The following is a 24,836-nucleotide window of genomic DNA, read 5'->3' as shown; positions in this document are numbered from 1 at the left end:
ACCTCTTATGTACTTCAATTACTGTGGGTAGCATGTAGTAGTGAGAGACGTGCAGATTTCAGCAGTCTGTCACTTTTGCGGTAAAGTGCATTTGTTTTTAAAGGGGCACTAATTTTACAGACTGCTTCTGCTCATCTATTAGCTTGTTGCAAGCAAATTATAGAAATTATCAGGCTAACCTTTAAAAATATTTTGGTTGCTTTTTCCACTATAAGGGCTCCCACCCACTAGCGTTTTTTTTCACTGCGAAATTCGCACGTTTTTTTTTTCTACAGGGGGTCTATGGGACTTGTAAAGCTAAAATCGCGATCGCGCAAAATCGCGATTTACCGCGCAATCGCGATTTTAGCTTTACAACTCCCATAGCCCAAAGACCCCTGCAGAAGAAAAAAAACGCTGCGAATTTCGCAGTAAGAAAACGCTAGTGGGTGGGAGCCCTAAATCAAATTAAAGGTGTCTGCCACTAGGGAGCTCCCTTCAAGCTGCTCTGTAGTCCACTCTGTTAGGTACAAAGCTTCTGTAGTAACAAGGACACGGGAATCTTCAGACACTGTGATAATTGTCTCCAGTCTCTGCCTCTCCTGCTGTTAGTAAGAGAACACATACTGGGTCTTATCGTCTTGAGGGAGTGGAGGGGCTGACATTCAGATATTGCTTTCCTGCTGATTGAACAGTGAAATGCAGGATGTAAAGTAAGGGCACAGTAGTGCAAGACCGTGAACTGTTGGCAGAATGGTAGGCTTGCTGCACGTCCCCTCCCTGAAAGTGGATTGCAAACAGCAGTGTAACAGAGAAATGGGAAATGCCACCTGAAAACCAGAACTTGGATATGAAACTGGGTGCAAACAGCAGAAAATGAGACTGTAAGGAGAACCTGGGGTGGTGTTAGGGGCCTCGTCTGGTGCAGAGTGTTTAGGCAGCAGAATGCAGTCCTAAGCTCTCACGACCTGAAGGTTGCGATTTGAATTCCTGCATGGTTCAGGTAGCTGGCTCAAGGTTGACTCAGCCTTCAATCCTTCCGAGGTCGGTAAAATGAGTACCCAGCTTGCTGGGGGGTAATAAAAATTAACTGAAGTGCTGTGGAATAAGTTGGCGCTATACAAATGACAAGTCCCCCTTGTAGAAAGCTGTTAAACTGGAGTACGCTTTATTAAAAAAAAACTTATAGCATTTTTCTGCAGCTTTCAGTAAGAGAGGAGTCAAACTTATTCATGAGGCTCTGCTAGCATCACCCTAGCTCTCTGATAGTTTTCTAGCTTTATTGCATAATGAGAAAAATGAGTCCGAAGATGGACGAAGCTAACGCTACCTCAAAAATAAAGTGGAGCTGCAGGAATGTGCTGTAAGTCCTTAAAATCCTCTGCCTACTATTCCATAAGTGGCCTGCCACTTAAATCTGCCTGTATGTCGCTATTTTATGCTTGCCTCAGTGAGGTTAACCTCCGACCTACCATCAAGGCCGGAGGCGCCATCTCTCCTTTGTCTTGCACCATATCGCCTTTATTTAGGTAGTTAGCTGGTTTCTGGGCTCTTAGTCATTTGAACCAGAAGTTGTTTAGGAGTTGAACTTAATGATAGGGCCTTTCTAAAATTCAGCATTGTTGCTGATTGCAGAACATCTCTTTCTGCTAGAACAGAAGGGCTCTATTGTACCCTATAGTGAAACACCAGTTCTCCAAAATCATTTTTTAGTTATAACTCTATGCATGGCTCTATTGGGACATTTTGGTACCTAGTCTGCATAATACAGCTAGGGTTCTTTATTCAACATGAGGGTGCATGCTAAACCAGCTCTGTAGGTGCTAGCTATATATATCACAATGTCAACTAGGAAACCTTATGTATAAGGTTCCTGATGAAACGTTGATATTTAACATAGAAAAGCGTCGAACCTCTTTTAAATTTCCACTTCATTTTTCAGGGAGCTGTGCTTCTATTGTGTCATAGTACTCTGACCTTATTCAGTCATTAAACGTTGCTCAATAATTGTACTTGCACGCATGATCTAGTAACAGCGTCAGCTAGTCCTCTTTTGAGTCCAGTAGTGGAATTTGGACACTGCCATTTATGCATCTGAGCTATATGAATCATATGATAGACCAATTGTTCTGCCTAATAGTTCTCAGTATGACTTTATGGCTCACGTCATTTTACAGTGAATTAGTCTCCTCTATGGAGACTTCACTATACCGACTCATACATGAGGCCAGCCCCTTTAATTTTTGTTTACTGAAGCCTATTGCAAATGATCCATTAACAATAAGAAATTGAGTGTTGTGTGTTTTGTTTATGTTAAGCTCTAGTCTAATTTTAATTTAATCCTAATAAATATTATTTTAAAGTGTCTAACACTGAAGGACTTCTTGATACTCAATATAGACAGTTACTGCCTCAGTGAAGAGATTGGGCTCGCCAAGAATGGTACGCAGACCTAGTCACTGTTCTGGCCAACACACCCTGGAATTTCCCTTTTTTGGTAAGAGCACCTCTCTCAGGGCCCTCTCTTCCAGCCAAAGTTGAATACAATGTTTAACGGCTTTCCTGTTGTAGCCACCAAACAAGCTGTGGCTTTTCTGGATAGGTATTTAAACCTTTGTCCGTTAGCTGATACTCGAGGGGTATTGAAGCCTCAACCAGGTATGCTCAACTGTCTGTATGGTGCACTAGAAAAGAACGCAACATAAAGCAATTCAGTGTTCTAGAGCCCTTCTCAAAGAAAAATCTCTTCACGGGAATGTATTTTGCAAAAATTAGAACAAATGAGTCTGTATAATAGACCTGTCATACGTATACTACATTTCAGAAGAGCTTTAAACTAGAACAATATGGGAAGGGAAGTGAAAAGCCAGGTAAAAATATACAGCTAATTAATACGTTTGAGAACCTTGCTATTAGAAGTGGAAAGAAAGAACCAAGACAAAAAATTCAGAAGGAAAGTAGAGGAGCAAAAGCCACCTATCACAAACTAAAATGTTTCTACACAAATGCACAAAGCATGGGAAACCAGGAGAATTGGAACTCCTAACACAGGAGGAGAAATATAATGTCAGAGGCGTCACGGAAACTTGGTAAAATGATACACACGATTGGAACACAAGGCTTGAAGGTTGCAACTCATTTATAAGAAACGGACCTGAAAAAAGGCGGAGGAGGTATTGCGTTGTATGTTAGGAAAACATTCTCCGTAGACATTCAAGCTGCAAAGCATGGTAGTTCTGTAAAAACTGTTTGGGTAAGAACACAAAGAGAACAGGACACTATTGTAGGCATTTGCTATAGGCCGCCTGGACAAGCAGAAAATATTGATTTAACTCTTTCTACATCAGATAGCCAAGCTCTCAAAAAAGCTTGACATAGTGATTTATGGGAGATTTTAACTATCCAGACATTTGTTGGGAATCTCTCTCAGGTAATGATAATTGATCCAACAAATTCTTATCCGCTCTTGCTGACAACTAGCTCTTCCAAAAGGTAGAAGAGAAAACAAGGGTATATGCTATCTAGGACCTAATTCTTGCCAACAGGGAGGGAATGGTTGAGGAAGTAAGGGTGGCTGTGACCTTAGGAGGCAGTGATCATGCTGTCCTTGAATTTTTGGATAAAAAGGGGAGGAAGACCTGAGAAAACTAAGACCTCAAGGTAGGATTTCAGAAAGGCAGATTTTAATGAATGCAGAAAGAGGATAGAAATAATCCAATGGCTGAATGTTCTTAAGGACAAATGTCCAAGAAGGTTGGGAGAATACTGTGAAATGAGATTCTTAAAGTACAATCGGTAATCCCCAACGAAGGAAGAATGGGAAGCATTTAAAGAGACTAGGTTGGATAAACACAGAACTTTTACACATTCTAAAACAGCAGAAAAATGTTTATCAAATGGAAAGAGGGGGGGAGTATCTAAAGAAGAATATGTGGCCTGCAGAAACTGTAAGGCAAGTGTCAGAAGCTAATAATGAATTGAGGCTTGCAAAAGAGGCCAAAAGCAATAAAGGATTTTGGGGGTATGTCAAAAGCAAATAAAGTCAAAGATGCTGTTGGATGCTTACAAGATGAAAATGGTGAATTGGTTAAGAATGATGTTTGAGAAGGCCAGACTTTTAAATTCCTATTTGTATCTGTTTTCTCTCAAAGTAGATGTAATCTCAACTGATCTTCTCTGTGCTATTGGGGGAATAAAAGAATGCAGGCTACCTATAAGCAGAGAGATGGTGAGTCAACACTTAGCTAACTTAAATGAGTTCAAGTCTTGAGGTCCAGATAAATTACATCCTAGAATACTAAAGGAAGCAGCGGAGGTAATTGCCGAACCACTTGCCATAATCTTTGAAAATTTCTGGAGAACACGAGAAGTCCCAGAAGATTAGAGAAGGGCAAATGTTGTCCCTATCTTCAAAAAAGGGAAGATGGTGAATCCAGGAAACTACAGGCCTGTGAGCCTGACTTCTATACCGGGAAAGAACTTTGAACAAATTATTAAACAGCATGTATGCAAGTACTTGGATAAAAATAAAGTAATTAACCAGAGCCAGTATGGGTTTATGACAAACAAGTCATGCCAGACAAATCTAATTTTCTTCTATGACAATCATCGACTTGGTGATCAGGGAAATGCAGTCGATATAGTATATCTTGACTTTGGTAAAGTATTCCACAAAATATTCCATACCCTCCTTATTGGAAAAAAAATGACCAAATATGGTATTGACAAGGCAACAGTTAGGTGGATTCACAGCTGGCTGAGTAACCGTATTCAAAGAGTGGTCATGAATGGCTGCACATCCAAGTGGAAGAATGTATCAATTGGGGTACTACAAGGCTCTGTCCTAGGCCCAGTTGGTCTTCAACATTTTGTATGAGAGAGAGTATTCAAAAAGATTTAGAAAAGCTTGAAGGGTAGGCAGCAACTAACAGAATGGTATTTAATGAGGAGAAATGCAACGTCCTACATCTGGGAAAGAAAAATGAAAAAAAGCACATACGGAATGGGAGGAATTGGGCTAAGCAGCAGCACATGTGAAAGACTTGGGTATACTAATAGATCATAGACTTGACGTGAGTCAACAATGATGCAGCAGCCAAAAAGGCAAACACAATTCTGGGATTTATTAAGAGAAGCATAGTCTAGATTACATGAGGTAATTATTCCCCTCTACTCTTTCTTAGTCAGACCTCATCTGGAATGCAGTGTTCGGTACTGGGCATCCCACTTAAATAAATAAATAAATAAAATTTGAACTTGCTGCAGTTTGTTTGAGAAGAGTTACAAAGATAGTGAGCAGTCTGCAAATCATGTCCTGTGAGTACCGGTTAAATCCTCTGGGAATGTTTAGCTTGCAAAAAAGAAGGCTGAGAGGAGACTTAATAGCTGTGTACAAATATCTGAATGGCTGTCACAGTGCAGAGGGATCAACCCTATTCTCATTTGCACAAGGAAAGACTAGAAGCAATGGGATAAAACTGAAAGGGAGGAAATGCAAATTCGATATTAGAAAAAAAAAACTTTCTGACAGGGAAGGGTGATCAATGAGTGGAACAGGTTACCACGGGAGGTGGTGAGTTCTCCTTCAATGAACAAAGGCTGGACAAATATCTGGGATGATTTAGTGACGCCTGCACTGATGACCCTGGAGGTCCCTTCCAACTCGACCATTCTATATTTCAAATATTAAAAGGAGTTTATGCCAGTTAGTCTTCATCCAAACAGTTTATCTACATGCAGTATAAATGGTGTATATAGTGGCAACGCGTTTCGGGGGGGGGGGGGGGGGGGGGGGGGTCTGTACCCCTTCAAGCCTAATGGTAACACACATCACTTACTTTTTGTGGTTCCTATCCGCGGTGTGTTATCGCTTAAGTCACTAGAAAGCGACATTACACTGCGGCTAGAAACAATATAAATGTAAGTGGTATATTACTATTAGGCTTGAAAAAGGGCTACAGAACGCCCCTTTACGTGTTTCCACTATATACATCATGTAAGTAAACAGTTTGGACGAAGGCTACCTGGCATCATCTACTTTCCATATATTTGGCTATCCTGAATTTGAGGGGAAGTTGGCTGCAGTCCAAACCCCCTCGGTGAAGTTATTTCTCCACTTTATGCATCTATCCTGATTTTGATTTTAAGCAGCACAAGGGGTAATTTTCTTAGGTCAATATTGACTGACTCTTCTTGAAGTAATAGTAAGCTGAGAAACTCGCCAACTCTTGTATTATGGGTACCGCATAAGCCTGGTCTCATGATCACTATCTCCTATGTTACTGCTCTTACGGGAACTGATGGTGGGAGAGTGAATCAGGTACCCAATCACTTCTACTCATGCCATGGCTACCATTTTCCACTGTATTCTCCCTCTCATGGGAGGAACCCTTTTTAGTGATATGCAACTTTGGCTACGTGCTAGACCTTGGCCTGAGACAGTCTTCATTGGTACAGTCCTCTTTAATTGTCCTTATCTGGGGTTGGAGTATTGGTAGGCTGGGGGAGCTCAATCCCCTCGTAGCCATGGCCCAGAAAGTCATCTGCCTTATGCGTCCCTGGTATGGGAGTTATATAATCATCCGTCTTGTTCTCCTTGTCTAGATGGGCTCCTTCTGTTGTCGCTGGCCAATGCATTATTCCTCTTTCTAGGTGGTATTATGGTGTTGTGCAATGCTGTCTCAATAATAGCAGCAGATTGTAAAGATGAGTAGCAGCATCAAAGGTGTAAAATATACTTCTTTATTGCTCCATGTTTAAAGCAGAACAGGCACCATTTCAACATCTAGTCTTTGTCAAGCTTGTCTTTGTCAATAATAGTCTTTGTCAATAATAGCAGCAGATCTTGGGTACCCTCGTTACTTGTTCTCTGGGGCAGAGTAAAGAGGGTTATCACGGCTCTAACCGCAAGATTGATCGGCTGTCCTCTGTAAAGCTGGAGATGCTTTGTAGCCACTCTGTCTTCATGCAGCGCATCATGGAGCAGTACCCCTCCTAGAGCAGGGTCATTGTTATGTTTGGACTTGGCGTCCGTGGGTGATTATATTTTCTTACTGGGAAGAATAACTCCGTACTGCGGCAGCCTGCATATCCCGAATTTACGTTCCCAGGAGTTTGTCACTATTTCCCATACACCAAGATTTTATGAAGGTGTTCGATTTGTATGTGGCTACTGATCAGCTTTTGGTACTGATCTTATATTGCATAACTCTCTGCGAAATTCTAAGGATTCTGGGTAATGTAGTACCTGATGATATACGGTACAATAGGGAGTTCTATGGTCCGCCTAGCCTCTTGCACTGGTATAATTATCCCTAAGGCTGCTTCCTGTGCCCTGCCAGTTGGTTTTGCCCTCGTAAGGTCTGAACCATTTTCTTTGCAGTGTACCGTCCCCGAGGTCTGCTACAGTTCAGCTTCTTAAACGAGCCTCTCCATGACAGTGTAGATAATCCATTACTACCGGTAATGTCTACAGCTAGTTCTATGCAGGGGTTTGTATATCAGGTACTCCCCCTGTTACTTTCCTTTTACAAGTGGGGCATCAGATGTTCGTACAGTATTGACGCTTTCAGCGTAGTGAGTAACTAGGCTTTTTTTTTTTTATCATTTCAAGGATGATTGAAATTGTTTGTATGTTTATATACATAAGCTATCAGTGGTACTCTTCCATGTGAAAGATGGTGCACTATCCTCTCCCCTCCCCCTGGGAGCCGTTCCAACTAGATGGACTACAGTACATCCTCTATCATCCTTAACGTTGATGTTTTCCTGCACGACAATACCAAAATTCGTTATTTTGTTTGCTTTTCCCCCCACCCTTTCTCAAAAAAGGTTTTTATTGTGGAAATCGCCTCCCTCCCCACCCCCTTCATGGACTGAGCTCTGTGAGGGCTTGTTTGCATGAGCGGTAGTTTTTATTGGTACCATTATAGGGTGCATATGACTTCTTCTTTTGGTCACTTTTTATTATGTTTTTGTCAGAAGCAAGCCGATGGTCTCTGTGGCAGGAAGAGCTGGTGCTTGGCTGTCAGAGGACAGTCGTGAAAAAGGAAAAAACCTATTACAATTTGGTATTGGCATAATCGTACAGGCATGTAGAATTATTTTAATATATCTATACTGCTCAGAGAATGCAGTGAAAAATAAAAATAAACATGCCAGAATTACAGATTTTGTTACTCTTGCTACTAGAAAAAATTGAATAAAAAGCGATCAAAAGTTTACATGTTCCAAAAAATTAGATAGATGAAGACTAGAGTTCCCTCCCGCAAAAAAACAAGGCCTTCTAGAGCTCTGGCAATGGAAAAATAAAATTAATCCGGCTCTTGGAATGTGGCGACACAAAAGCAAACCTTTAGGAAAAAAAATGTTTTAAATGTACAAAAATGGCAAAACATAAAACTGTATAAACTTGGTATCATCAGAATCGTGTTGACTCAGAATGTTACCACATTTCATTTTTACAGCGTTCAGCGTGCAGAATAAATCGAAAAACAAATGGCAGAATTCCCCCCCCCCCCCCCCCCCCCAATCTCCCTACAAATTTTTTTACAAAAGTTACCTAGTAACATAGTTCGTTAGGCCGAATGAAGACCTTGTCCATCTAGTCCAGCCTGTCTGTCGTCCTGTGTTGATCCAGGGGAAGGCAAAAAACCCCAAGAGCAGAAGCCAATTAGCCCTTTTGGGGGAAAAATTTCTTCCCGACTCCCTAATGGCAATCAGACTGTTCCCTGGATCAACCCCTAGTAGTTCCTACCTGCCTGTAAACCCGGATTAACAATTAACCTAAATTTATAACCTATAATATCCTTCCCCTCCAGAAAGACATCAAGTCCCCTTTTAAACTCCTCTATGGATTTTGCCATCACCACTTCCTCCAGCAGAGTGTTCCACAGTCTAACTGCTCTTACAGTACAGAACCCCTTTCTATGTTGGTGATTAAACCTGCTTTCCTCTAAACGTAGCGGATGCCCTCTTGTTACCGTCGTAGTCCTGGGTATAAACAGATCATGGGAGAGATCCTTGTATTGTTCCCTCATGTATTTATACATAGTTATTTGATCACCCCTTAGCTGTCTTTTTTCTAGAGTAAATAATCCCAATTTGGATAGCCTCTCTAAATATTCTAGTCCCGTCATTCCATGTATTAGTTTAGTTGCTCTTCTTTGAACCCCCTCCAGTACTGTAACATCTTTCCTGAGCACCGGTGACAAAAACTGTGTGCAGTATTCCATGTGGGGGCCTGACTAGTGCCTTATATAATGGAAGGATAATGTTCTCGTCCTTCGCCCTTTATACCTCTTTTAATACATCCCAAGACTTTATTTGCCTTTGCAGCAGCTGACTGGCATTGGTTACTCCAGTTTAGTCTACTATCCACTAGTACCCCCAGGTCCTTTTCCATATCACTTTTCCCTAGTGGTACCCCATTAAGTGAATATTGGTGATATCTGTTTTTGCTGCCCATGTGCATAATCTTACATTTTTCAATATTGAACTTCATTTGCCATTTTTCTGCCCAAGCCCCCAGCCTATCTAGGTCCGTTTGTAGCCTTACGTTGTCCTCCGTTGCATTAATTATATTGTCGTCCGCAAATATTGATATTTTGCTGTGCAGCCCCTCTCTGAGGTTGTTGATAAATATATTGAACAAAATGGGGCCTAATACTGAACACTGTGGCACCCCACTAGTGACTGGTCCAATCAGAGTACGAACCATTTATTACCACCCTCTGCTTTCTATCATTGAGCCAATTCTTTACCCAATTACACACGGCACGGTGGCACGGTGTCAAAGGCTTTAGAGAAGTCCAGATATACGAGATCAATAGACTCTCCCAGGTCCGGCTTAGAGCTTACTTCGTCATAGAAACTGATCAGATTTGTCTGACATGAGCGACCCTTCATGAATCCATGCTGGTGAGGAGTTATTCTCTTGTTCTCCTTGAGGTACTCATCAATGGCGTCTCTCAGAATCCCCTCAAAGTTTTCCCGTTATTGAAGTGAGACTTACTGGTCTGTAGTTACCAGGCTCACTTTTGCTCCCCTTTTTGTAAATTGGAACCACGTTGGCAATGCGCCAATCCAGTGGTACAACACCGGCCTTGATAGTGTCTAGAAATATTAGATATAGCGGCCTAGCTATCTCGTCACTTAGTTCCCTCAGTATCCTTGGGTGTATTCCATCTGGGCCTGGCAATTTATCGATTTTAGTCTTCTTTAATCGCTTCCGCACTTCCTCTTGTGTTAGGTATGACATATATTTTGTGAGGGGTTTATTTTATTCCCCTGCATCTCGTGTGGCATTTCCTTTTCGTTTGTGAATACGCTTGAAAAGAAACTATTTAATAGATTTGCCTTCCCTCCATCATCATCAATGATTTCTCCTGCATTATTTGTTAAAGGGCCAGTGCTCTCCCTGCAAATCCTTTTGCTGTTAATATAGTTGAAAAATAGTTTTGGGTTGTTTTTGCTCTCTTTGGCGATCACTCTTTCCGCCTCCTCCTTGGCAATTTTGATCCTATCTTTGCATATTTTGTTTGTTTTCCCTGTACGATTTTAGCGCTTCTTCGCTGCCTTCTTGCTTTAGTAGTTTGAACGCTCGAGCCACATTGGTTTCCTTTTAGTTGCGATTCTTTTATTTTTTAAAGGGAATGAACTGCTCACATGAGGTGATTAGGATCCTTTTGAACTTTTCCCATTTGTCCTCTGTACTGTTATTTTTGAGGATGTTGTCCCATTTAATGTTACTGATTAGTAGTTCTGAGCTGATCAAATTTAGCTTTACTAAAGTTTAGTTTATTTGTCGCTCCCTGATAAGGCTTCCTATTGAATGACAGCTGGAAGTTGATTATATTGTGGACACTGTTCCCCAAGTGCCCCTCACCCTGTACGCCCTTTATCCATTCCGGTTTGTTAGTTAGTACTAGGTCCAGAATGGCCCTCCCTCTTGTTGGTTCCTGTGGGTTTAGGTAATTATCTTTAATTACTCTCAAGAACTTATCACCCCTATGAGATTTGCAGGTTTCGTTCTCCCATGTTATACCTGGATAATTAAAGTCCCCCATGATTATTACTTCATTGCGGTTTGACACCTCTTCTATCTGCCTTAGGGGTCTTCTATAACTGAAAACTTACCTTATCAGGATTTTGTTATTTTTTTTCCTCCCTTTATTTCTACCCACAGAGATTCCACCTGTTGTTCTCCTATTCCTATATCCTCCCGTAGCCTCGGCTTTAAAGGGGTTGTCCCGTGAAAGCAAGTGGGGTTATACACTTCTGTATGGCCATATTAATGCACTTTGTAATATACATCGTGCATTAAATATGAGCCATACAGAAGTTATACACTTACCCCCTCCGGTGCTGGCGTCCCCGTCTCCATGGCGACGACTGAAGCCGTTTCCCGGCGTCATCCTGACGGCAGACATGGAGGTTGCACCTTCACCTCGTAGGGACAGGAAGCAAGAGACTTTAAAAGGCTCCTCCCGTCTCCCATTCACCAGTGCTTCCTGTCCCTACAGGGACATGTAAGAGGAGCTCCCTCCAGGGAGCTGCAGGATGACAGCTGGGGGAACGGTCCATAGGGCTGTTTCCCCCCTCACCTTTTTCCAAGCAGGCTGACTGTAGGGATTGACGGTCCACAGGGCTGCTTCCCTTCTCATCTCCCTTCGGGGTGTCAGTGCGGTCCGGGAGCACGGCGGGCCACAGGTCTGACCGCCCGGGGTTCACCACCGCAGCGGTCGGAGCGGCGGACCAGAGGTCCTTGAGTCCCCTCTTTCCTCTTCCAGCTCGGAGTTGTTTTTCAGCCGGGGAGAGCCGCGGGCCACAGGCTCAGATGCCTCTCCTTCAGGCATGCCGGCGCGGCCGCGCGCGGCGGAGCCCGTGACGCGGTGACGTCAGACACCGTCAGCTGACCCGGAACAGCAGGAGATTTGAAAATGGAGACCCCCCGGCAAGCTTCCACTGACAGCACACCTTCAGAGAAGGATTCATCTGTCTAATCTGGTTCTGTCTGCGTTTCTGCATCATGACTACAAAGGAACCAGAGATGGAAGCCCTGCAAACTGTAAGTGTTACTTGTTGCAGGAATGTTATGCTCAGGGATTTAGCATTGTGTGGGGGGTCTTCCCTTATGTGCATGCATGTATATTCTGCAGGACAGGGAATCCACCCGGTCTAAACAGGACGTAAAGAAAAAACACAGGAAGGGCACTCTGTGTCTTAAACAAAAAACTGGACGAGGCATATAAAAAAGCCGCTATGCCCCGATTGTACCTCCAAGATCCTTATGGATGAACAGGGATACTAGATCCCTGGTTAGAGAGGAGGTCCGGGCATCAATTTCCAGTCTCCCCCCAGCTCAGCGGAAGGAAGGGCCGCTAAAAGGGCGAGCCACATACCGCTAACGAGCTCCGAGTCTGAGCAATCCCTGGGCGACTTGTCAGATGGCGAACTCTTTGACCGTCCCCCTGACGCCAGGGATGAGAATAAAAAGTACTATTTCTCATCTGGGGACCTGGTTGACCTGATCAAAGCAGTCAGGGATACAAGGAAGGTCGAGGATGTGGTCGAGCCAAGGTCCGTACAGGACGACATGTCCGGCGGGCTCAGACCAAGGAACCGCACAGTGTTTCCGGTTAATGATACCCTGAAGAAAGTACTCACGGATGAGTGGGCTGCGCGGACAAACACCTCTAGTTGTCCCGCGAATATAAAGAGGGACTCCGCTTTGCGGAGAAAGACGTGAGCATCTACTCGCGGTCCTGGAGCATGGCGGGCCACAGGTCTGACCGCCCGGGGTTCACCACCGCAGCGGTCGGAGCGGCGGACCAGAGGTCCTTGGGTCCCCTGCTTCCTCTGCCACAGCTCGGCGCAGTTGTTCTCAGCTGGGGAGAGCGGCGGGCCACAGGCTCAGATGCCTCTCTCCTCCAGGCATGCCGGCGCGGCCGCGCGCGGCATCGGGCACAGGTGGCCATAATAGCCAAAAAGACAGCCCTGCCATTCGAGGACTCCTCTCATCTTAAAGACCCGATGGACAGGGTTGACGCCTTGATGAAACGGACCTGGCAAACAATGGCCTATACGCTGAAGTCCAATATCGCAGCGACTTCTGTGGCGAGGTCCAGGTTCCTCTGGTTGGGGGAACTCGACGACCAGATTAAACAGAAGGCTCCTAGAGATGCGTTACTGGAATGCATGCCTCTACTTAGATCAGCAACAGGCGGTCTGGCTGAAAACATGGAAAGCAGATACGGCTTCCAAAGGAAGGCCGTGTAACATCCCGGTTTCAGGGCCAGCACACCTTTGGCGCGGACTTGGAGGAGATCCTAAAAAGAGCTACCGACAGGACCCACGGTTTCCCGGAGCAAGCAAGAACGGGATTTCCCCACAAACCTCAGCCATCCTTCAAGCCATACCGAGGCAAAGGAAAGACGGGGCGCTGGTCCTACCCCAAAGGAGGCAGGGGTAAGACAAAAGCAACCCCTTCCCCTGTAGGCAAGTACCAGGTGGGGGGCAGACTATTGAGCTTTCCCGGCCCCCACGCAATCCCCCGCCCTGCAGGATATCTTTAGAAATGAAATTTCTAAGCTGCTACAGATGGGGGCGGTAGTCCAGGTCCCCGCAGTAGAACAGGGCTTGGGGTTCTACTCACCCCTATTTCTGATCAAAAAACCGAACGACCGTTTCGGATGATCCTTAATCTGAAGGGCCTGAACAGGTTGATTTACCTACAAAAGGTTTAAGATGGAAACCATCAGGTCTGCAGTAACTCTGATCAAAAAAGGGGACTTTATGAGTACCGTCGATCTAAAGGACGCGTACTACCACGTCCCAGTCCTGTCGGAACATCACAAGTACCTGCGGTTTGCCATCAGGATGGGCAGCCGTGTACACCATTTTCAATTCCAGTGCCTACCCCTCGGAATTTCAACGGAACCCAGGATATTCTCTAAAATAGTGACAGAGATGGTGGCGCATCTCCATGTGGCAGGCATAAACATTGTCCCATACCTGGATGATTTCCTGGTAATTGCATCCTCGCCGAAGATCCTCAAAGAGGATACCAGCCGAATCATCTCCCTATGTCAGAGACTGGGGTGGATAGTTAACTTCCCTAAATCTAGTCTTCTCCCCGAGACGCGAAAGACCACCTGGGGGTACAGATAGACTCAGTGTCTCAGATCTTGTCTTTGCCTCCACCCAGGCAGGAAAACCTTAGGCTGGCAGCACAGAAATGCGGTCAGAAGAAACAAATAACGATTAGGGACGCAACGAGGCTCCTGGGCCTCATGACCTCCTGTATCGGCATTATTCCTTGGGCCCAGGCTCACTCAAGGACGCTACAGAGAGCCACCCTGGGCAACTGGGACGGGGCAACAACCTCTCTGGACCGCAGAATGCCGTGTCATCAGCGGTGACAAGGTCCCTCCGCTGGTGGCGGTCAACTGACAACCTAGTGGCGGAGTCCCCAGGGGTGACAGAGCCCTTCATCTCCGTAGTCACCAACGCAAGCCAGCCTGGCTGGGGAGCGCAAGTGGGGCAGCTCTTGCTCCAGGGCAAATGGGGTCCGACATTGCGTGCCCAGACCTCAAATTTCAGAGAGCTTAGGGCCATCTGGGAGCATGTTAAGATCTTCTCGGATAACGGGACCGCCGTTTCACTTATTCACCACCAGGGAGGCACCAAAAACTTTCACCGGCTGAAATTAACAGCCCGGATTTTCAGATGGGCCGAGTCCACGGTACAGTCCCTGACAGCGGTCCATCTCAAAGGATCCCAGATCCTGACAGCCGACTTTTTAAGTCAAAGAGGCCTAGACCCCGGGGAATGGTCTCTGAATCAAGAGGAATTTCGTCTCATTACAGAAACCTGGGGATGTCCACAGGTGGACCTGTTTTGCGAGCAGCAAAAATTCAGAATGTCTCGCCTATTTTTCCCTAGATCCGAGGGACAAGTCCGAGGGGTTAGACGCTTTTTCCCATAGTTGGGATTTCAGTCTGGCGTACGCCTTCCCCCTCCTCCATACCCCTGATCCCGAGAGTTCTTCAGAAGGTCCAGCAGAGCAACATCACGCTGATCCTGATCGCCCCACACTGGGGGTAAAAGGGCATGGTTTCCGGTGCTCCTAAAGCTCGCCATCTCGGAGCCAATCCGCCTTCCATCCAGGAAGGACCTTCTAGCGCAGGGCCCAGTTCTTTGCTCCAACCTAGAGAGACTGAACCTCGCAGTGTGGATATTGAGGAACAGACGCTACTAAGACGAGGTCTGTCTTCCAGAGTTATCGCGACTCTACACCAGTCCTGAAAACCTGTGACCTCAGCTACTTATAATAAGATCGGGGGGAAAAAAAAAAAATTCTCCTCCTGGAGGGGACTGGAGGTCTCCAATCTTGACACTCTGGTGGCGGAGATTTGGGACTTCCTCCAGATAAAAAACCTGAGACCAGGAACCCTGGAAATACAGGTATCAGCGCTCTCAGCCATTCTAGACCAACCTTTGGCGGATCATAGACTGATCCGCAGGTTCACGAAAGCGGCAGAAAGAATGAGGTCAGTTAACCGTAGTACAGTCCCCCCCCCCCCCCCCCCCAGGGGACCTGAACCTAGTTTTCCAAAGCCTCTGCAAAGACCCCTTCAACCTATCGATCAGATTCCAATTAGGTTCCTCACGCTTAAAACTGTGTTCCTGGTAGCTATCAACAGCAAGGCACGTAAGCGAGCTCCAGGCCCTACCTTGTAAGACATCTTACCTATTAAGCCAGGACGATAGGGTCATACAAAAAACAGACCCCTTTTTTTCTTCCAAAGGTAGCCTCAAAATTCCACAGACAGCAAGAAATTATTCTCCCATCCTTCTGTCAAAATCCGCAAAACGATAGGGAAAGAGACTACCATAGCCTGGATGCAAGGAAGGCCATTCTATGCTACCCAGAGCAGACATTATCCTTTTAGGAAGGCTGACTGTCTTTTGTTCAATTTCAGGGGCCAGGCAGAGGAAGAGCGGCTTCTAGGAGATCCATTAGCCGCCGGATAAAATCCACCATCCAGCAGGCCTACTTGTCCTGCAACAGCACTATCCCGGAAGGACTCTAGGCCCTTTCTACCAGGGCAGTATCCTGCTCCTGGACAGAGAGGGCTATGGCAACGCCGGACCAAATCTGTAAGGCAGCCGCATGGTCCAACCTGCACACATTCGCAAAACATTACAGGCCGATTGCGGACCTCTCCTCCGATCTCTCTCTTTCGGGAGAAAGGTCCTGCAGGCAGTGGTCCCTCCCTAAAGAGTTAATCTGGTATACTCCATGTCTGCCGTCAGGATGACGCCGGGAAAAGGGAGTGAATTTCTTACCGAAAATTCCTTTTTCCCGAGTCATCCTGACGGCACGTATTTCCCTCCCAAAAATTCACACGTTTATATAAACGTTTATGCGGGCACGAACCAGTAGCCCAGAGGCTCCTATGTCGGACATTTCCTTTTATGCGGAAAATTTGTGCATATTATCTTGTGTTATGTCCGGGTAAGCTACCCTCTTCTTGTTTATGTTCAAATGGAACTAACCATGTTATTTTTTTCGGAGCAAATAAATATCTTCCTTGGTTAACCACGACATGTCCATGTAAGTAAGTTAGAAGACACTGGTGAATGGGAGACGGGAGGAGCCTTTTAAAGTCTCTTGCTTCCTGTCCCTACGAGGTCAAGGTGCAACCTCCATGTCTGCCGTCAGGATGACTCGGGGGAAAAAGGAATTTTCGCTAAGAAATTCACTCCCTTTTCTGGTCGCTGCAACAGTCGGCGCTTGTGCAGATAAGAATCCTCTGCTGGCTGTGTCCGGGCTCACGAGCGGCGTCCTGGCTCCTCCCTCTTCTCCGCGTCATCGTAGCTCATCCTCTGTCACGTGGTGCCGATCAGCCAATGAGGGGTCTGTAATCGGCAGTGGAACGCAGACTGGAGAAGAACATCAACAGTGCACCATGGGAGAAGACCCGCGGTGCACCGTGGGAGAAGACCAGCGGCGCCATCTTTGAAAGAAGAATCTTCAAAGCTGCAGATCAGGAATCCAGGTAAGCGAATTTTTTATTCTTTTTTTTTAATAACAAATGGATGTAATTTAACTGTCTGCCAAGGTGGGGTCTGTGGGGAAAAAAAATTTAGGTTTCGGCGCGGGACAACCCCTTTAAGTTCGATTTGACGTACAGACATACCCCTCCCCCTTTCTGGTTCCTTTGGTCTCTTCTGAAGAGATTGCACCCCTGCAAATTCGCCGCCCAATCGCACTTATCAAGCCATGTTTCCGTTATTCTGACTATAACATGATTTTCATCAGCTATTCTCGCTTCAAGCTCACCCACTTTATCGATCAGACTTCTTGCATTCGTGGTCATACAATTTTTATATAGTAGTTTGTTTTTTTTTTTAAATCGTTTTGTTGTTCGTACTAATGGCTGATCTAACAGTACAGTTAGAACTAACCCCACCCCCTGCTCAACCCCCATTCCCCTTGCTTGGACCCGGGTCGCTAGTTACACTGGCTACCTCACTATTTCTAATTTTACCCCTCCCCCCAGTCCCTAGTTTAAACACTCCTCCAGCCTTCTAGCCATCTTTTCCCCCAGCACAACTGCACCCTCCCCATTGAGATGCAGCCCGTCCCTACGGTAGAGCCCCAGTTATGCAATACATTATATATACCCAAAAATGATGCCATCAAAAAGTACAACTTGTCCCGCAAAAAACAAGCCCTCATATGGCCGTGTCAATGGAAAAATGAAAGTTATGGCTCTTGGAAGGTGACTGCAAAATTAGTTAAAATTAAATGATTAGACCATTTAAAAAACCCTCCCTGGTGGGTACGACAGAGTGGTAAGAAATCTGCCACTCAAGGGGTTAATACTAAACATTTATTGTATTGTCTTTTAGTGACCAGACCAAAGCCTTTATCTACTGTTGTGAAACAAGCTGCTGCAGGAAATGTCATTACTGAGGCAAATTTTATCCACAATGTGCTGATGAAAATAAAGGAAGTATCTGTTGCTAGTGAAAATAGAAACTTCTCCCCTTACAAAAGGTAAGAAATGTGCCGTCATGTCCATACAGAACATGCAGGATCATGATCGTGCAAAATTTGTTCAAGCAAAAATGCGAGATAATCGTTGCATCTGAATGCACAGCCTGTTTACTATTTGTTTACTGTTTGTCACTCACTCTCAACCAGTATAAAAATAATCGCTGGAACCGCTGACTTCTCACTGCGTGTAAAGGCTCCCTGCTCAGTCTGTTATATAGAATGTAAAGTGTTTAGCGAGAAGCCAGCGATAGTCAGTGAGAATCTATCTGTCTAAATGCTCTGCACGAGCGCTAACTAGTGTTGTCATTAGCTGCCCATACAGTAATTTAGCTGACTGTTGCCCCATGTAACTGGGGAATAAGTGGTGGCTTCATACTCTGCTTTCTGCTATTGAAAAAAGTAATTTCCTTTTTTGTGTACTAGAGGTTATGACTCATTTTTTTTCTGTCAGTGTAGCTGTATGACATCTGTATTTTGCAGAGCGAGTTCTAGTTTTCATAAGAACTAATGTCGGGTGCTTGTAATGTATAACTTTTCGCTGCAGGGCAATGGAAAAAAGCAATTTTACAATTTTCTTTGGGGGGGATATTTACAGAGTTAGCACTGATTTATATATTGTGTACTTTATTCTGTGAGTCATTACCTTTTTATAACACCAATTCTATAGAGGTTTTATTACGTGATACCACTTTTGCACAATAAAAACAAAGCCTTTGTGTGGTGCAGTATTCTATAACAAGAGCATTTATTTTCAGTCAGAACTGTATGTGTGTTCTATTGTGGGCCTCCTTTTTAGTTTTTTTATTGGTACCATTGGGAGGTATATACAATTATTTGTTTCCTTGTTTTGCTGAAACAGAAAATTACACTTCAGAAAAGTTTTAGATGCCATGGTCAGCAATGGCTGGCCTCTGCAGGGTAACATGGTGTAGAGGAGGATTAGATGAGCAAGTCCTCATTTTTTGGTGCCTGCAGGAGGGGTATAGCTGGTAGGAGGAGCTAACAGTTTTAGCTTGGTGTCTATAGGAGACAGACCTGTTGCCAATCTTCAGAACCTCTTGGATTCAGGGAATACAAGGAAGGCAGGACTCTCCCTGTTACCCCACCAAGGAGGACAAACTAAACTGAGTTCACAGTTTTGTTGTCTGCCCTGACCTCAAGAAAGAGTTGGGTTCAAGCACTAACTTGATTGTGACCCGCCAGCCATAGCGTTCCCCTTTACTGGAGCATTCACTTCCTCTTTAAAGGTAGGCAAGTACAGAGGTACAGACACTGCTGGGAGCTATGGAGTCCACTTCTTTCTCGACCAAAATGGCAAGTGTCTAACATACTCTGCAGATAGGTGAGTATCCCTTGCCCCCACCCCTGCATCACTCCTCACTATGACAACCACCATTCTGTCTAGGAATACAAGGGCAGGGGGATCCAGGGCTTGTGGCCTTACACAAGGGAGGGAACAGTTGCCACATAAAGTTTCTGTGTGGCAAGACAATGCTTCCAAACATGGAGTCACAACCCGTGCGGCCAGTCCCTCTGACAACCGCTGCAGGCTTCTCCACTCATCGCTGGTGGGCTGCCGATAAGTGCTACAAGTCTAGTCCCCCAGGTTCAGACCAGTTTCAGCTTCTACCTGGGTCAGCAGTGCCTCTACTTGATGAGCTAAACTACATTGAGGTATTCTTTTCAGATCTCCTCTGGAAGAATTAGCTGACAATTGCGCATCAGATACCCCAGACAGGTAAGTTTTAAATGCAAAGCTTCCTTGGATATGGCCGGACTCTTAGCTTGTGCATCGGCAACGTCTGTAGTTCCACACCAGATTTTCTGGCTAAAATCTGGGGTGCAGATGCTTCCTCCATGAAGTCCCTAACAGGCTTTCCTTTTGGCTCAAGTTCCCAACTACCACAAAGCAGACCCAGACAACCTCTTCAGAAGAAAATACCCCATTCTCGCTACTTTTGCCGCAGGAGTTTGTCCTCCAGCAACATTAGGGATGACTCTTTATGTACTCATCTGTCCAGCGCATTAGCGATTTTTCTGCTTCACCATCTGGTCAAATCACTATTAATTCAAGGCCCTTCCTTTTCAAGTTGGCCATGGCCACCAAGTATTCATGAAAGCTCTGGAGTCCATAATGCATATCCTCCACTCCAAGGGGATAGTCATTCCCCTGCCTCAATGAAATGGTAAAAGTCCTGACTGTCGGCCAACCTGGGGACTCTCACATCACTTGTCCAGGCTCGGATGGATCAACAACTATCCTAAGTCGTCTTTAACGTCTTCGCCTGGACTTTGTGGGTTTCTCCTTCAATATGGCTCAGGCCCATGTACTACTGTTAACTCCAAAACTACTACTTCAGAAGCACTTGCTCTCTCTGCAAACTCCGAATCCTGTAACCGTTGCACTGCAAGAGTGCTGGGGCTGATGGTATCCTCCTTCGAGGCGATTTTGTGTTTTGTTTTTGTTTTTTTTAAGCCGATTTCATGCTCTGCCACTGTAGTGGATCGTTTTCTCAGTGCAACAAATCTGGAATGTGGAATCTCAGTCAGAATATCCAAAGACCTCATACAGAGACATAGCTCCCTTTGGCTGGATTCCCAACAAATTCATCTCAGATGCTCCTTTTTGACCCTTCAATGGCAGGAACTCGCCCCAAACGCCAGCCTGTTTGGCTGGGGTCTTCTGTTCGAAATTTCAAAGCACCTGGACCAGACAGGAGTCCACACCACTGATGAATGTGTTGGAACTTCAGGCCATTCTTCTGTCGCCTTGTCACGTCACACCCCAGCTCACAAATGTTCCGGTCCAAACTGACAATTTATGTACGCGATGGCATGCTGCATAATCAAAGCAGGCTTTGCACTGCAAAGTGTGTGTGTGTGTGTGTGTGTGTGTGTTTCCCCTTTCTTCTGACGCTATTAAAAAATAATGCTTTTTTTTTTCTTCTGGTTTCTGTATAGCTTAACAGATGGAAGCCTAATTCCTGTTTCTCAAGTAACCGAATTGGAGATCCCTGATGCTTTAGTTGGTACACCAATATCAAAATCCAAGAGAGACTCCAGGTTAGTGAAAAAAGGTTTTAATGCTAATCCCCACTGAAGAATTAAAGGAGATGTCCCGCGCCGAAACGGGTTTTTTTTTTTTTTGAACCCCCCCCCCGTTCGGCGCGAGACAACCCCGATGCAGGGGTTAAAAAACCCACCCGCACAGCGCTTACCTGAATCCCGGCGGTCCGGCGTCTTCATACTCACCTGCTGAAGATGGCCGCCGGGATCCTCTGTCTTCATGGACCGCAGGGCTTCTGTGCGGTCCATTGCCGATTCCAGCCTCCTGATTGGCTGGAATCGGCACGTGACGGGGCGGAGCTACACGGAGCCCCATAGAGAAGAGGAGAAGACCCGGACTGCGCAAGCGCGGCTAATTTGGCCATCGGAGGCCGAAAATTAGTCGGCACCATGGAGACGAGGACGCTAGCAACGGAGCAGGTAAGTATAAAACTTTTTATAACTTCTGTATGGCTCATAATTAATGCACAATGTACATTACAAAGTGCATTATTATGGCCATACAGAAGTGTATAGACCCACTTGCTGCCTCGGGACATCTCCTTTAAATTAGAGGGCTCCCCTTTTATGGTATCCATATGACTTATGCCCTGGGTGGCCCAACTCCTTCACATTTTAAAGTGTAATGTTTTGTTTCTAATAGAATATCAATTTTTCAACTTAGTTGCTTCCTTGTGTGTTGCAGATTATTGGGCTCTCTTGTCCACTCCGTTTTTGAGCCCTCGTTCGTCACAGATTTTACAGATCTTTGTTACAAAACTCCTCACAAATCTTCTGTCTTGCTGACTTCAAGCCCTGTTCAATCAAATTTTCTCAAAACTACACAATTACATTTTTCCAAAGCATCAGAGTTTAACTTGTTGGAGACGCCTCTTGTGGTAAAGGTAAGTGCAACCTAAAATGTTCCCTATAAAGGTGTCTCTGTTTCCAAATATTAACCCCTTAGTGACCAAGCCTGTTTGCACCTTAATGACCAGGCCAGATTTTGCAAATCTGACGTGTCACTTTAACATGGAAAAACACCAGAAATGTTTTGCATATCCAAGCGATTCTGACATTGTTTTTCGCCACATGTTGTACTTCATTTAAACGGAAAAAATAGACCGATAGAATTTATTTATTAAAAGCGCCAAAATTGGGATATTTTTGAAAAAATCGTCATTTTTTTCACATTTCCAACTGCAATCTCTCAAATATGTGCAAACATAATATAGAAATTTTTGCTAAGATTTATATTTCCACCCGTTGACTTTATTTTGGGCGCACATTGGAAAAACTTTCGTGTTTTTTTTTTAACCATTTAGGAGACGTACAAATTTAACATTACTTTTTAGCATTTTGAGGAACACTGTTTTCCTACACCAAGCCAAGATTGGAAAGGCACATGAGTGTCAGAATAATAGATACCCCCACAAATGACCCCATTTTAAAAACTACACCCCTTAGTGTATTCACTGAGGGGGGGGGGGGGGGGTCATGAGTATTTTGACCCCACAGTTTTTTTTTTCAGGAATTAATTCAATTTAGAGGAGAAACAGTAAAATTTCATATTTTTGCTAATATGTCATTTTAAAGACATATTTTTTTCCTATAGTTTACATGAAAATGAGGATTTACACCCCAAAATGGATACCCCTATTTCTCCCGTGTTCAGAAATATACCCATTGTGGCCCTATTGTTATATCTGAGTCCACAACGGGGCCCAAAATGAAAGGAGTAGTCAGTGTCTTTCAAAACGGAGATTTTGTTAAAGTCCTTTTAGACCCCATAGCACACATGTAGAGTTCTTGAGCGCCCAAAATCATAGAAAACCCCCACAAATGACCCCATTTTGAAAACTAGACCCCTTAAGGAATTTATCTAGGGGTGTACTGCGTATTTTGATCCCACAGTTTTTGAATAAATTCAAGCAAAGCAAAAAAAAAATTAAGATTTTTGTTTTTTTTTGGCAATTCTGTCATTTTAAAAACAGCTTTTTTTTGTACAGCACACATATGAAGGAAGACTTGCACCCCAAAATGAATACCCCTGTTTGTACTGTTTTCAGAAACATACCCATTGTGTTCCTAATATTATGTCCGCATGCACAACGGGGCCCAAAATGAAAGGAGTAATCGGTGGCTTTCAAAACATTAAATTTTGCTTGAAGTCCTTTTAGGCGCCATTGCCCACTTGTAGAGTTCTTGAGAGGCCAAAACCATAGAGAACCCCCTCAAATGACGCCATTTTGAAAACTAGACCCCTTAACGAATTTATCTAGGGGTGTACTGTGTATTTTAGCCCTACAATTTTTGAATAGATATAAGCAAAGCAGTAGGAAAAAAATTACGATTTTCATTTTTTGGGCTATTGCGTCAATTTAAAAACCGTTTTTTTTGTACAGCACACATATAAATGAAGACTTTCACCCCAAAATGGATACCCCTGTTTATGTCTCTGAACACGGGACACCCATTGTGGCCCTAATAGACCTACAGGACACATGGCTAGGCCTACAATGAAAGGAATACCCGTTGGATTTCAGGGTAAAACTGAATAAATTTCAGGCCCCATTGCCCACTTATAGAGCCATTGAGTGGCCAAAACTATAAAGAACCCCCTCAAATGACCCCATTTTGCAAACTAGACCCCTTAAAAAATTAATTTAGGGGTGTACTGCGTATTTTGACCCCACAGTATTTGAATGAATCTAAGCAAAGCAGAAGGAAAAAGTAACGATTTTCAATTTTTTGGCAATTTTTTAAATTTAAAAAAGTTTTTTGTACAGTGTACATATGAATGAAGACGTTCACCCCAAAATGGATACCCCCCTTTGCCCCGAGTTCCGAAACATACCCATTGTGGCCCTCATCTACTTACAGGACACATGGCTAGGCCTATAAAGGAGGGAACACCCGTTGGATTTCAGGGCACAACTGAATAGATCCCAGGCACCATTGCTTATTTGTACAGAATAAAAATTGACTCCCTAAAAATATCCCCGCGCCCTTTTTGGCGTTCGCAAATCTTAGATAAAAGTAATAATGTGAACTGTGTGGTATTTCTGAAGACAGGGGTAATTACGGAGGCTGGTTGGGATGGGTACATGGGGCAATAAAACAGTGTATCCCCCCCCTCCTCTCATGCTTTCTGGGGGGTATTTCTTGACCTCAGTGGCGGCTATGGGGTGTAAAAAGTGGCGCTCTGTGAGTCTCCGTAAGCTTGCGGCGGTCTCACACAGAAGGCGCTCAACACGCTGCTCCTGGAACTGCATGAAGGCAAGCGTTCCCGGGGCTTCTTGTAAAATACGTATTACAGGTAGCGGTCTGAATAACGCCGGGCTCACACGGCCGTAGGCGGAATCCACTTGTGGAGGCCCGCAGCGGATCCCAGCTGTGAGCCCGACTGTGACCCTACGTACGGCCGAGTAATGTACTGCGCATAACTGCGTACTTACACGGGCGGTCATGCGCAGTACTTTTTTTCTTTTGTTTGCATTTCCTGCACCGTCTCTTAGCGATGACACGGGTACCCGCAGCCCGTATACAATGTAGTTGCGTATGGGCAACGGGTATATCCGCGACCATAGAGCACAATGGGCTCTGTGTTGCGGATATCCGTGGTAAAATAGAACCTGCTGCGTTCTCTTTTCCTGCGAGTGACTTACACAATTCCAACCCACTAATGTGAGCGGAATTGTGTAATCCAATGTGATTGATCTGCGTAATACCGCGGATCAGACGC

General features: G+C 44.7%; 1 protein-coding gene across 1 annotated transcript in view; it reads left to right on the top strand.

Annotated features, from left to right (window-relative positions):
* Positions 1-24,836, top strand: part of AHCTF1 (AT-hook containing transcription factor 1) — a 220,573-nt gene that overhangs the window by 117,854 nt on the left and 77,883 nt on the right. Inside the window, 3 exon segments of the mRNA XM_066596053.1 lie at positions 17,899-18,046; positions 21,008-21,109; positions 21,798-21,996. Coding sequence (XP_066452150.1) covers positions 17,899-18,046; positions 21,008-21,109; positions 21,798-21,996 — 449 coding nt within the window.

The sequence above is a fragment of the Eleutherodactylus coqui genome, chromosome 3 (genome assembly GCF_035609145.1).
Source record: "Eleutherodactylus coqui strain aEleCoq1 chromosome 3, aEleCoq1.hap1, whole genome shotgun sequence".
NCBI lineage: Eukaryota > Metazoa > Chordata > Amphibia > Anura > Eleutherodactylidae > Eleutherodactylus > Eleutherodactylus coqui.
This window is presented reverse-complemented; position numbering and strand designations above follow the sequence as displayed.